The sequence below is a fragment of the Loxodonta africana genome, chromosome 5 (assembly GCF_030014295.1).
Source record: "Loxodonta africana isolate mLoxAfr1 chromosome 5, mLoxAfr1.hap2, whole genome shotgun sequence".
NCBI lineage: Eukaryota > Metazoa > Chordata > Mammalia > Proboscidea > Elephantidae > Loxodonta > Loxodonta africana.
Window position 1 is genome coordinate 66,056,179 of NC_087346.1, and position 12,755 is coordinate 66,068,933.

General features: G+C 36.1%; 1 protein-coding gene across 11 annotated transcripts in view; it reads right to left on the reverse strand.

Annotated features, from left to right (window-relative positions):
* The window catches only part of PTPN13 (protein tyrosine phosphatase non-receptor type 13), a 278,545-nt gene that overhangs the window by 58,043 nt on the left and 207,747 nt on the right, over positions 1-12,755 (reverse strand). For 7 of the 11 annotated variants that reach the window (XM_064285603.1, XM_064285600.1, XM_064285598.1 and 4 more), the window contains 5 exons: positions 5,467-5,556; positions 5,028-5,135; positions 4,716-4,847; positions 1,386-1,852; positions 31-177 (listed from right to left, as the gene is read on the reverse strand). In XM_064285603.1, coding sequence (XP_064141673.1) covers positions 31-177; positions 1,386-1,852; positions 4,716-4,847; positions 5,028-5,135; positions 5,467-5,556 — 944 coding nt within the window. The remainder of the gene's footprint in view (positions 1-30; positions 178-1,385; positions 1,853-4,715; positions 4,848-5,027; positions 5,136-5,466; positions 5,557-12,755) is intronic. The other 4 variants (XM_064285605.1, XM_064285599.1, XM_064285602.1 and 1 more) reach the window with 2 other exon arrangements.

Here is a 12,755-nt window from a genome sequence, read left to right on the forward strand (position 1 = left end):
GAACTTGAGAAGAGAAAACATTTGAAAAACCTTGGCAAACAGTACCGTGACACTTATCCCCAAGCTGTTATCATTTTTAGTCAGTTCAACCTCAAAGATATCTCCAGGTTTAGGAGGTGATGATGAAAAAAATTTAAAGTTCATTTTGTTGGATGTATTCATTGAGGAGGAAGATTCCTTAACAAAGAAAAAAAAAAAAAAGGATTTCTTGTTAGAATCAAAATGAATTATTATTGAAAGGCCAATATGTTTTTTTTGAAAAATAATTTTAAAAAGATATTAAGGACAGAGTGAATTAGAGATCATTTAGTCCAAGGTCTTCATATTTTATGGTTCAGGAAATTGAGGCCCAGAAATAAAAGGGCTTGCTCCAGGTCAAACAGCTAGTTATGGCAGACACAAGCCTGCAACTCAGTTCAAACCTTGCTTTTACCCTATGAGGCAGTTCTATTCTGTCCTCTAGGGTCTCACCATGAGTTGGAATCAACTTCATGGCACATAACAACAGTTATCACCCTGGGTCTCTAAGACGAGTAGGCTTCATGTTTATTCTGTCTGTTTACAAATCCAACATAAACATAGATAATGCAAATGTTAGACTGCCTTAAGAATCTTTCATTCAGTTTATCATATGAAAAAGTCCTTGTGCTTTCCAAATTTGAGATGTATAATTCAATTTACATATGAACAGTAAAACAAACAATACCAAGTTTTCTTTCTTCATAGTACCTCTGCTTTATGTCAACAGGAAGCTGAAAAGTAACTGCTATCTAAGTGACTGAACTGTATATATACCAACAGAAGCTAACCCCCAATTATAAGGGCATAACCCTCTTGTCAGGAATATGGAGTTTTCAGTGAATAGCGGACATAAAATTCCTTTCTGAAACTGCTGTGAATGTGAATTTAAATTTACAACATTTTTAGGAAAGTTTCCTAAGAAATATTTCTTGGAAACTTTTCCGTGTTATTATTATTAATTCAGACCTTCAGAAGATTTTAGGCTACCAATAGTAAAGTCAACTGTCCATTATAAGAACTATTAGGAACAATTTGTTTTTCAGATATTTTAGCTCTCTTATTAACATAAACATTAAATATTCAAGAGAAAAAGAATTTGTAAGAAAACAATCATAATCTGATTATTCTCTCCTTCTTGTTATCAGGTGGCAAGTTCCCAGAACAGTAGCTATTTCAGAGTTAGTATTTAAGCTTCTAATTTCTCCAAATGTTAGCATCAAATGCAGTAGCGGTTAGTAGCAGAAGGTATAAAACAATTCCTCCTTTCCAGAATATATAAATAACTTAGATTATTCTGCTCTGTAATATTTTTGTTTGTTAAATGAAAAAAGAGAAAAACAAGAAAAGATTAAAATTCACCATGCCTTTTTTGGTGTCTGATGATCCTGACTGCTAGAGTAAGTAGCTTCATCCATGTCTGAATCGCCACGATCAGAATAGTCGGTTGCATCAGAAGTGCCTGGTTTTTTAGCTTTGCTTCGGTTACCGTCAACGGAAATTCTCTTCGTCTCAGAAGCTTTGGATATTACAGATGAGGATGGGCTACCATGCTGTGATTCCTTCCAGGTTCGGTCACCTCCATGGCTGGCAAAGAAGCCATTGACCTGGCTCTGGGACAAGCTGGCACTCTCAGTTCTGGAATCTTGAGAACTCAGGCTTCCTTCCCGCAGGCCCCCAGGCAGCCCAAAGGAGCTGTCTGAGATATGCTTCAGGGTACCATGTGGCCAGCCACGATCCTCAGAAGAAGAATCTATAGCACCATCTTGCAGGAAGGAAGGTTTCTTCATGTAGCTTTTCATTCCATTGGCAAGATGTACAGGAGTAGAAGGCACTAAAAGTTAAACCCCATCAAAGAGAATAATGAATTAGTGACACACGTGTGTGCTTGTACCCATGTACGATTTTCCCTGAAGATTGTTGGGAGGATTTTATACACGATAACAGATACAAAGCACTGGACCCAGGGCCTGGAACTACAGCAGGGGCCTAGTAAATGTTAGATTCTGCTTCCTTTGCTTCCTACTTTGGTTGTTTTTATTGCAACTCCTACTGAAATGTGTACCCCTTCACATAAGCCCCTCATTTCCATTCTCCAAGACCATGTCGGAGCCCTGGTGGTGCAGTGGTTAAGAGCTCAGCTGCTAACCCAAAGGTTGACAGTTCAAATCCACCAGCTGCTACTTGGAAACCCTATGAGGCAGTCCTACTCTGTCCTATAGGGTCGCTGTGAGTCAGAATTGGCTCTATGGCAATGGGTTAAGGCCATTTCATATTAGACTCTGTTAAGACTTTTCTTATTTCCTAAACAGAGCTATACTTCAAGCTTTTGACTTTTTTTTTTTTTTTTTGAGAATGGATACTAAAAAACAACCACATGAAGCTTTCTGGAGGGAAGAAAAGTTTTCTCTGATCCCTATACAAGGTAAAGTTCCCATTTTATATGTTCTCTTGACACCTTGTACTTCTTTCTAACACTAGGGCTCCAACACTTAGAGCTATAATGAAACACTTATTCGTCTAGTTAGATGTCTAATACTTATCTCCTCTGATAAAAAACAAGCTTCATGAGGGTAGACGTTCTGTGTCTTGTACATACAGGCACTCAATAAATATATATTGAACAAATGAATGAACTTTCTATAAAAAACCTATTAAAAACAATAGGCGGGAGTCCCTTAGAGCTGTGTTCACAAGGAAAATGAGTTTCTCTTGCATTTATATGTTCCTTTTACTAAAATAATGGTAATAGAATTCAATAATCTACTTTTTGGTGGGGGAGTATGGGGGTCTTGACTGCCAGACACTCAGAGATAAGCTACAATATTTTCAATTGTAGTCATCTTCCTTTGCCTAAGATGATGAGAATACAATTAGATCATAAGATTTTTGTGGGCAGTGGTGGTATCTTCTATTGTGTTTACTCATAGTAAACAAGCCCTAAAAATATTATACTATATATATATATATATATATTCGACAATGAATAAGGAAGACTAAAGAATTGATGCCTTTGAATTATGCTGTTGGTGAAGAATATTGAATATACCAAGGGCTGACAAAAGAACGAACAAATCTGTCTTGGAAGAAGTACAGCCAGAATGCTCCTTAAAGGCAAGGACGGTAAGACTTTGTCTCATGTGCTTTGGACATGTTATCAGGAGGGACCAGTCCTTGGAGAAGGACATCATGCTTGGTAAAGTAGAGGGTCAGTGAAAAACAGAAAGACATTAAATGAGAGGGATTAACACAGAGGCTGCAACAATGGGTTTAAACGTAACAACGATTGTGAGGATGGTGCACAACCGGGCAGTGTTTCATTCTGTTGTACCTAGGGTTGCTATGAGCTGGAATGACTTGACAGCACCTAACAACAACAACATATGTGTGTGTGTATACATATACATATACATATACATATACATATACATATACATATATAAAATACCAAAAAAAAAAAATTACTTAGTAAAAAAAAAAACACAGTCAAAAGGACTCATCTGTGTAAAACTGAAAACCTGTTGCAATATCCTAGGATTCATATGTGAAAAGTTTAAGGAATTTTTACAATGTTAAAACATTGTATAAAATGAGATATGTACATGTTTTTAGTCCTCTAATTTACTGTGAAACGTTTTTGGGTAATTTATTGTATCTGAAGTTATGCCTAAAATTCATTATCTAAACATGTTTTCAGCTAAGTTTTTACTAGTTCTTTGGGAAGAAAGTACCTTACATATACTTAGCACTTCAATGTTAAAAAAAATACTATTAATAAAGACGGTTAAAAGTTACATTTAAGTGCTTAATACGTGCGAGGCAATGTATGCTAATTCTTTACATGCATTATCTCATTTAATTTTCATAATCTATAAGACACGCATTTTTATATTCACTATTTGATATATCCGCACAGTGAGGCTTAGAAACTTGAGGTGATGTGCTCAAGATACAGAGTTTTAAGCAGCGGAGGAGACAGAATTTGACCCTAGACAGCCGGACTCTGCAGCCTTCCTATTGCCCACGATGCTGTACTGTTGCATACACACTGGGTGTACTTCTTTCACAAACACTGCCCTACTATTTGACACTCATAAGAACTCTAGACAAGGCAGATAGGAGAAGGCAGAGATCGCTGTTTTCCCTTTAAAAAACAAACAAAAAAACGGTGACTCAAGAGCACTTAGTCATACAGCTAATATGTAACACAAGCAAAGCTCAAACTCATATCTTCTGATCTTTGTCAGGTGCCTTTCCTCCCACATGTTAATGGCAGGGATTAAGAGACAAAGTGGTATGGTCTCGTTTTGAATTTCGGAGTTGTTGTTTATCTTTTCCTTTTTGTAATCTGGTTCAAGGTAGGACTTTTTAGATAATTACACAATGATAAAGAATTCTATTTCTGACAATCTAAAAAGAGATGGAACACACCAAATGCTCCAAGTTTACTCCAGTGACACCAACTTTGCACAATGAAATGGTTTTTGTGCATATGTCACTGAAGAGGAATGAGACAGAAAGGCTTGGAAATGAATGAAAAAGTTATACTGACGGACAAAACTAAAGCACCAAGAACTACACACATCAAATCGTCAGAAAGGAAATAAGAAACTTAAATCCAGTTTATTGGGCCAACGTATCAAAGCTGTTGTAAAAGTGAACTAGAACACACAACTAAGAAACAGTCACAACTTTACCTTTGGATATTTTTTCTTTTGGCTGAGAGATAACGAGTGTCACGTCTTCAGGCGCATTTTGCAAAATTTCTATTGCAGCATGGTGGCTGACCCCCTCCAGACTCACACTATTCACAGATATCAAACGGTCCCCTGCACAGAGATAAAGCGACTCTCATCAATGCAGTATTTTCAACAACAAAGAAACACATGCTAAATCTTACAGATGTCATCCTCCTCAGTATTTTTGCTTTTCCTAAGTTCTACTTTTGCTATCTGTACAAATTCACGCCTGTCGGTAAGCACTTACAAAAATTTCAAAATGTCAAGTACCTGGTTTTAAGCATCCATCCAAGTCAGCTGGTCCTCCAGGGGTAACTGAACTGATAAACACACCTAGATCCAGTCTTCCCATCTTCTCCCCACCAATAATCTGAAACCCTACGAAGCAGCACATTTTAATAAGATCTTCATGAAACTGGTGCTTTCAATGATTAAGGATTAGCCTGCTTGAAACATAGGAGTTCGGAGACTCCCTACAGCAAAAATCATTGAAGGGGAGTACCTGTGAGGTACAGCTATCTGTTAAATTTGGTCAAATGTGAAATTATTGCTTGTAGGCATTTCTTCAGAGTTTCCTGAGTAGAGCGATGAGGTTGTGCGTGTGCAGCAGTTATCTTGATTAGAAGCGGGCTGGTCTCTCGATGCCAAAGTCTACATACCTTTCCTCTTGGAATTCTCACAGACCTTTAAGAATCTCACAGTGACTTACCTAAGCCATACTTTGCATCTTTTTTCAGGTTCAGCAAGGTGATCTCTCTTTCTGGTGAGGATACAATGCTCCATCTTTTGTGTAGCGCATCTATTGGAAATTTATAATTTTAAAAATAAAATAAAACATATGTTCAGACATTAAGACTGTCAGTTTGTTCCAAATTAAATGTTAACAAGGCTTGTCAAGATATTGTTCAGTCACTGACTTATAGTTTACAAAATAACCATATATTATTACATTTATTAATCATAAAATGTTTCTTGTGAAATAAGTATATTTCAGTTCCAAATGAGCAAAAATAAATCTCAAGAGGTTAAATGATTTGAGCAGGTTTGCTTAGCTAGCACAGGAAAGAGCTGAATTTTAAACTCACGTTTTCTTACTTCATATCTCTTTCCTGTACATCACACAGTTGACTCCCTGAATTTCACAATGCCAATATATTAGGAATTTCCCTCTAATGAAAAGTTGACATTTTTGTTTCTGAACAAAATATTCCTGATAAGTCCTAGACTAAATAGCAACAATAAGAACCTGGATCTATTTTTTAAAATCCCACCAATAACGACTTGTCTAGCACATTTAGATTCTCAGAAGATTTTCATTCATTTCTCATTTTATTTGTAAAATAATCTAATGAGGTAGGTAAAGCCATTTTTACCTGTTGTTTTCTAAATGAGGAATACAGTTTGTGACCTGTTCAGCATGACAGCTGGTATCACTGATCAGTAAAATACCTGAAGTCTGTAATTGATAAATGCTAGTTAAATTAAATGTCAGCACCAGAATTTACCTTTTCTTATTTCTTTTTTTTTTCTACACAGGGTTTCTTTTTTTTTTTTAATTTAATCATTCAGAAATAGCCCCTTAATGAAACTAATAAATACGCCAATAATTGCCATTAAATAAAGTCAGTTCACCTACTTCCCAACCCAAGCATTTAAACACACACACACACAAGCTTAAGTCAATTACAATTTGATAGTTCAAACTGATCTGTGTATGAAGGTGGCGGTAGTGGTGCTGAGTGAGTTTAACACATTCATAGAAGTATTTTTGAAAGTTTAACTCCATCCACACAGTGCTCTAAGCACACTGCAGCTTTCTGAAAATTACAGATTATGGCTTCGCTAAAGCGTAAACCAGGACTTCCTTAAGCCTTTAGATGCATTTTTGTAACAACCACATCACTACGAACACAGACTTTATTTCTCTACTTGTCAACATATGACCATCTAATATAAAACTAATGCTATAAAAAAAGTAGTAGCTTTGTTATACAAGGTGCATTAACGTTTAAATGCTGTGTAAATGTGATACTTTATATTCTAGAAATAATCTCCTTTAGTTACAGAAAACAATAACAACAACAAGCATTCACTCTCAGGAGTGAACTGACAAAAACCTTGTTGCTTAAATATCACTTCAGTACAAGTCTGCCAGCTCCCTGTAGTATACATGCCCCTATACTATTGTGCTTTTTTGACCTATGTTATGTTGTTTTAGGTGCTGTCAAGTCGGTTCCTACTCACAGCAACCTTATGTACAACAGAACGAAACACTGCCCGGTCCTGCGCCATCCTCATAGTTGTTGCTATGTTTGAGACTTTTGTTGTAGGCACTGTGTCAATCCACCTCATAGAGGGTCCTCTTTTTCCATGACCCTCTCCAAGCATATGTCCTAAACCTATAGTCTATAACTAAGTAGCAATTCAGTATTTCTAATGTTCCAAGTAGTAATTCAGTATTTGTAATAACTTTATTAATGAGGTTCCAAAAATATCACTAGACAATGGCATGAAGGGCCTTAGGTGTTGGGTAGCCCTAAGCAAAAAGTCCGTCATTACTTAACGTCTAGTTTAGTGAAATTATCTCAGTATCTTAGATAATTTTATCCTAAATTATGCAATTAGCGCTAGCTTTCAGCTAGAACCAAGTACAAAATAAAATAGTAGAAACAAACAAACAAACAAAATCAAACAAACAAGGGAGCGAGGTCAGGTTAGGAACTGAAATCAGTAGTGTTTATGTGATCAGTCTGCGAGGTGGTAGGAGGGAGCAGATAAAAGCAAAGTACTTTGTAGAGTGATTAGAAGATGAGGGGATTACTCTGAATTTCCATTTCTTCAGATTTAAGCACCCTAGAATTGGGATTCTCATTACTCTGTGGCACTTGAGAAGTCCTGAGGCTCACAGTTCCCAGGAAAAGCAAATTCCTGGGCAGTACAGACAGAATAAAAGGCAAGAAGCAGCAGGAGAAAATAGGTCAGAGAAAATAAGGACTCCAGACTTGCTACTTCACTCACCCCAGTCAAGGGTTTGTTGTTAGTTGCTGTAGAGCTGATTTCGGCTCTGTGACCCCATGTGCACAGAGCAGAACTTCAACTAAGGATAGAAAGGTACATAACCTTGCTAGGTATTTACATAAGCTTTTGTGAAGACAAAGTCAATCTGCTTTATACAGAGTGTATCTGTCCTCAATTATAACACTGACCAATATACTTAATGTTGCTATGGAGTATATGCTAGAAGTCATAGGCATTCTTTCAAAGAATAAAAATGCCATTTCCTTCCATTTACAATATTAGTACTAACGGGATTGGTTATCTGTATTATTCATCTCACTAATAAATGTGTGCCTATGTATATATAAATATTTTTTGCGTGTTTACCTTATTACTCTAGGCTTCATGGGAGAAATACCTGGCAATTTGCTAATGTAAAGATCACAGCCAAGAAAATCCTGTGGAGGCAGTTCTACTGTCACATGGCGGGGTGGGGGGGGGAGGGGTTGCTGTGAGTTGGAATCGACTAGATGGCACCAGAAACAGAGCTAGAAGCAACACAGTAAGCTCTCTATATTCAAGGGCTCACCATTAAGATTTGAGTATTCATTCATTCATTTATTTATTCAAATATTCTTCCATCCTTCAAATGTCTACTGAGCAATCTTCCTGTCAAAGTCCCTCATTAGGCTCTTTGGGGAAACAGAATGAGATCACGTACACGAAAGCTGCTAGCACAGTAAATGTGAGCTAAATCAGGCTAGAAGAGTAATGATAGTCTTACTATTAAATAGCTACATTGCAAGGCATGAGTCAGACCCATAAAAGAGGTCCTTAGACCTCTAATTGATGTCCTAAGCTGTGCTACAGCAGTTGAGAGGGGTGAAGCTTCTTCCTGCTGGAAGTAAAGGAGAAGACTTCAAGGAAGCAGGGTAGGCTTTTAAAAAGTAGAATATGGAGATGGTTATATAGTAAGCAAGGCACTAGCAAAAGCTGATTTGGCAAGAAGGTATGAAGTGTTCTGGGGAAATGTCATAGATTAGTTTGACTATAGTATAAGATCTGGCCAAATAGTCCACTGAAAGGGAAGCTTTGCCAATCTACTCTTTTAACAGGGATCACCCCTCCCCCCACCTTGGTGGTGTGAAGTGACTTATTAATGTGAAGACAAAAGGAAGAGTGTTGGTGTGCAGCTGTGTGTTACTGAACAGTACTGTGCACATGCTGAGTTTCCATGTATCTTGGTATTCTCATCACACAGTAGATGTTCAAAATACTTTTTCCATTGGTTTAAAATAAGTGGGAGGTGGAGCTATCCGAGCATATGTAAAAAAAAAAAAAAAAAAATTTTTTTTTTTTTTTTGTAGTACATGAAAACTCAAGTAAAATGAAAGGTATTTGTAGAATTCAGTGAAGAATGAACAGAATTTATGAAACTGAAAGAGAGGCAGCTAGGTATTTCAAGTATAAAATATTACTCAGTTATTTTAATTACTATATGGAAATAAGCATTAATATTCAAAGACTATGTATTTTCAATTCCTTACAAGTAGTTTCTTTCCCTATTAAATATACTCCATGACCACAGTGAAACTTGCAAACAAATACTTTAAAGTGAAAGAGAACCTCAATTTCAAATTTCCAGTTCTTTTAAATAATATTTGCTGGTGCCATTCCCAATCATGTTAACCTGGGAAATCCTTTAAGAAGAGTATAATTTAGAAATTTAGATGTATAACTTTTCTGCATTAGAGACTGTTGCTCTAATGTTGCCTTCTTTATCTCTCATAAGGTTCGTGTGGATACTACGCAGTCCACAACTGGAATAACTGTGCTAAAATGAATCGCAGATATCGCTGTCTGTGCGTGAACCTTCCTAGTAAGAGCATGATTCTGATGAGGCCAAAGCTATATAATCTAAATATGGGTTAACAATTTATCTTAGCCCAAAACAAAAACAAAACAAACAAAGCCCCTAAAACAAACAACAACAAAAAACTCAAAACCACACAAAAAACTAATTTTCTTGGTTATAGATCCTGGTCAACTATTTGGCAGCTCCATTTCACTGATTCGAAGAGGAGCTGGACTATAGCAGAGGGGCTTTGGATAGATCTATCATGCTCTCTAGGGGAAAAGACTCTCAAATTAGACTTTGCAGACGATGGGTGAGGTGTATCATATTGGTATAAAAACAAAGAGAGGTTTTTAAACTGTTATACTACTTAATATGGTATCTTTTATGGTATCTGCTTGGGTGGTAGGTAAAGGAGATGATAACTGAAACTCTGGAGTTTCATTTCTGTACCAGAACTAATTAGCTAAGAGAATCGAGGCCACATAGCATTGCTGGAATCCATTTAATTCATCCATAGAAAAAGGCTTGGATTGAATAAACTTTTTTTTTTTTTTTTTTAAGCTTCTCAGAGTCCTTATTTAGTTAACCCTTTCACTTCTGGCTAACTCCATATCTTTGCAATGCTTGTGAGCACTTAGGACTTTAAAATTATAATTTTCCACTTTGTATGTATTCTAAGTAAACCTTAGGGGGGAAAATGCTAGCATTTGATATTACATTGGTCCTTGACATCTGGCTAAGCAAAGTGTTTTAAAACCTTATTTCTACCCATACAACATTTTATTACTTGGAACTAAAACGCTCATAAAGACAGTGATTAGTTTTAACTTTGGGGGAAAAGTTTCAGTGCCTGTACCATGTCAGTGTATACCCAAATAACCTCTTTTATAAGAGACTTCTTTTCCCCCATCACTTTGTTTTTGCTTAGATTCCTGTGTTCAACCCTATATAAAATGCTAGCATGCATTTTGTGGTTTGGATACTTCAGAAAACAATGCGACAAACCAAGCTAAATGTTGCTTTTCAATTGTTGTGTAATAATACAGTAAAACATGAAACATTAAAAATCAGTTTTACATAAGTTTTTCATAATTTAAAAAATTAAAAAGAAGTTTTTTACTCTCTTATGAAGGGGCATTATAAAAAGTATGTATTTTGAAAGGTTGAGCCACTTTATTTGGAAATCACTATTCATCAAGGAACTGGCATTCTTTCCATGTCTCTGTTTTAAAGTGTGAGATTAAAAGACTCATGACTTTTTTCTTTTATCTTCTCTTCCAAGTTTCGCATTCTCTAAGAGTCTCTTGAGGTTATAAAAAGATGGAATTTTATACATTGAACTTCGTATAAGTGACAATTCAATATTCACTGCTGTTCATTTTTAATTCTCACATAATACTCTTGATCAAAAGTAGATAATACAGAAAATAGAATAAAACTCATAGGCAAGTAATATAACTTTGTAGATACTCAGTTACTGTATTTGGAAAAACATCTCTGCCATGCCCTCTTATGTGAAACCTCACAAGATTTCAACAGAGTACCAATTCAGGCTACTTGGGCAGATTCATAGAGAATCTGGTGGGGAAAATGGCCTTGTCTGTAGGTTGACAGGGACACACCTCCATGCAAACATGCACTGGCCCTTCCTCTGTAGGAGGCACATGTAGAGATGAGGCTTTAAAGGCTTCAACAGAAGAACTACCCTGCACATACTCATTTGGTATCCAATGTAAATTCACATTTTCTCCCATCAGAGCCTAGATTAAAACACAGTTTGGGTTCTCACCCCGAAATAGATTATTAATCAGCTTCTTTCAAAAGTTTAGCTGGAGACATAATACCTAAGAATAATAAGGCATTATCATGCTTGGGAGGCAGTCTAAAGGGTGGCGAAGAGCATGGGCTCTGGAAACAGACTGCCTGTGTTAAATCATGGTGCCAGCACTTGCTAGTTCCATGACCTTCTGCACAGCTCAACCTCTCTATGCTTTGATTGTCCATCTATAAGAAGGAAATAACATTAGGACACACTTCATAGGGTTGTTGTAGGAATTACATGTGAAAAAAATGTAAAGTGCTTAGAACACTGGTTTGCATATAGTAAGCATTCAATGAATATTAGCCAATAATTATTATCATTAGCAACATGTTAATAACTAAGCTATTCTAGGTATCTAAGTATTCTAAATTCAGTTCATGTAAGTATGATCATCAGAAAGCTGTAAATACCAGGGTCTTAGTAAGATAGGTCCAAATATAAGTTCACTAATTTCTTCTTTAAGGACATATGCTCAGGTTTTTTTTTTTTTTTTCCAGGATTGATACATTAAAAAACAAATAAAAGAAATGAAAAATAATCCTTTGTTTGCTATAAGCGTTTAAGACACTGCCAGTAGTGTTTCTTTTTGGGAGCAACTTTACTTCCAAGAAAAATCTTTCTCTTTTGAAGAATTAGTCTGCGTATTTCTATAAAGAGAATTATACAAAATAGCAATGTGGTATTTGACAGTTTTTGACCTAAAAAACCAGCAATTTCATATAGTTCAATCTACTCTCCTGCCTTCGTTTCTGCCTTGGGTATCAGGAAAATTAGAACTAAACTTAAAGCTTCACCAATTTTAACTACAGTAATGCTTTTGATTAGCATACTTGCTTCTTTTTCATCAGTTTTTTGGTTATTTCAATTTTAAGAGTTTGAGGGTAAAAGTTTTCTGAAGTATTTTTAGAAGCAAGTAGTGTATACATGGAAACAAAGCATTCTTTTCTACCTATGAAAGTTATTAGAAAGATCATATAAGATAATGCCCATGAACATGTTCTGTAACATAAATTCTAATGAATGTAAATCCATTGACTTTCGATGCAATGAAATTTTTTGGACTTCTTCCTACAACCTTGTTGTATTTAAATTCCTCATAAAATATAAATATTTCGACTCCTTCTTAAATATATAAATCTTAACGTATAGATTCTCTAAGTTCTCTCCATAACGTTTAGGATAAGACTCACAGCTCTTTAACAATCTGGTCCCTGCTTAGCTCTCCAGCTTTACCTCCTCCCCAGTGCCTCCTACTGAGAATCCTGTGGTTCCCTGCATCTGTAATCTTATCTGCCCTCATGTCTCCATGCCTCTGACCATT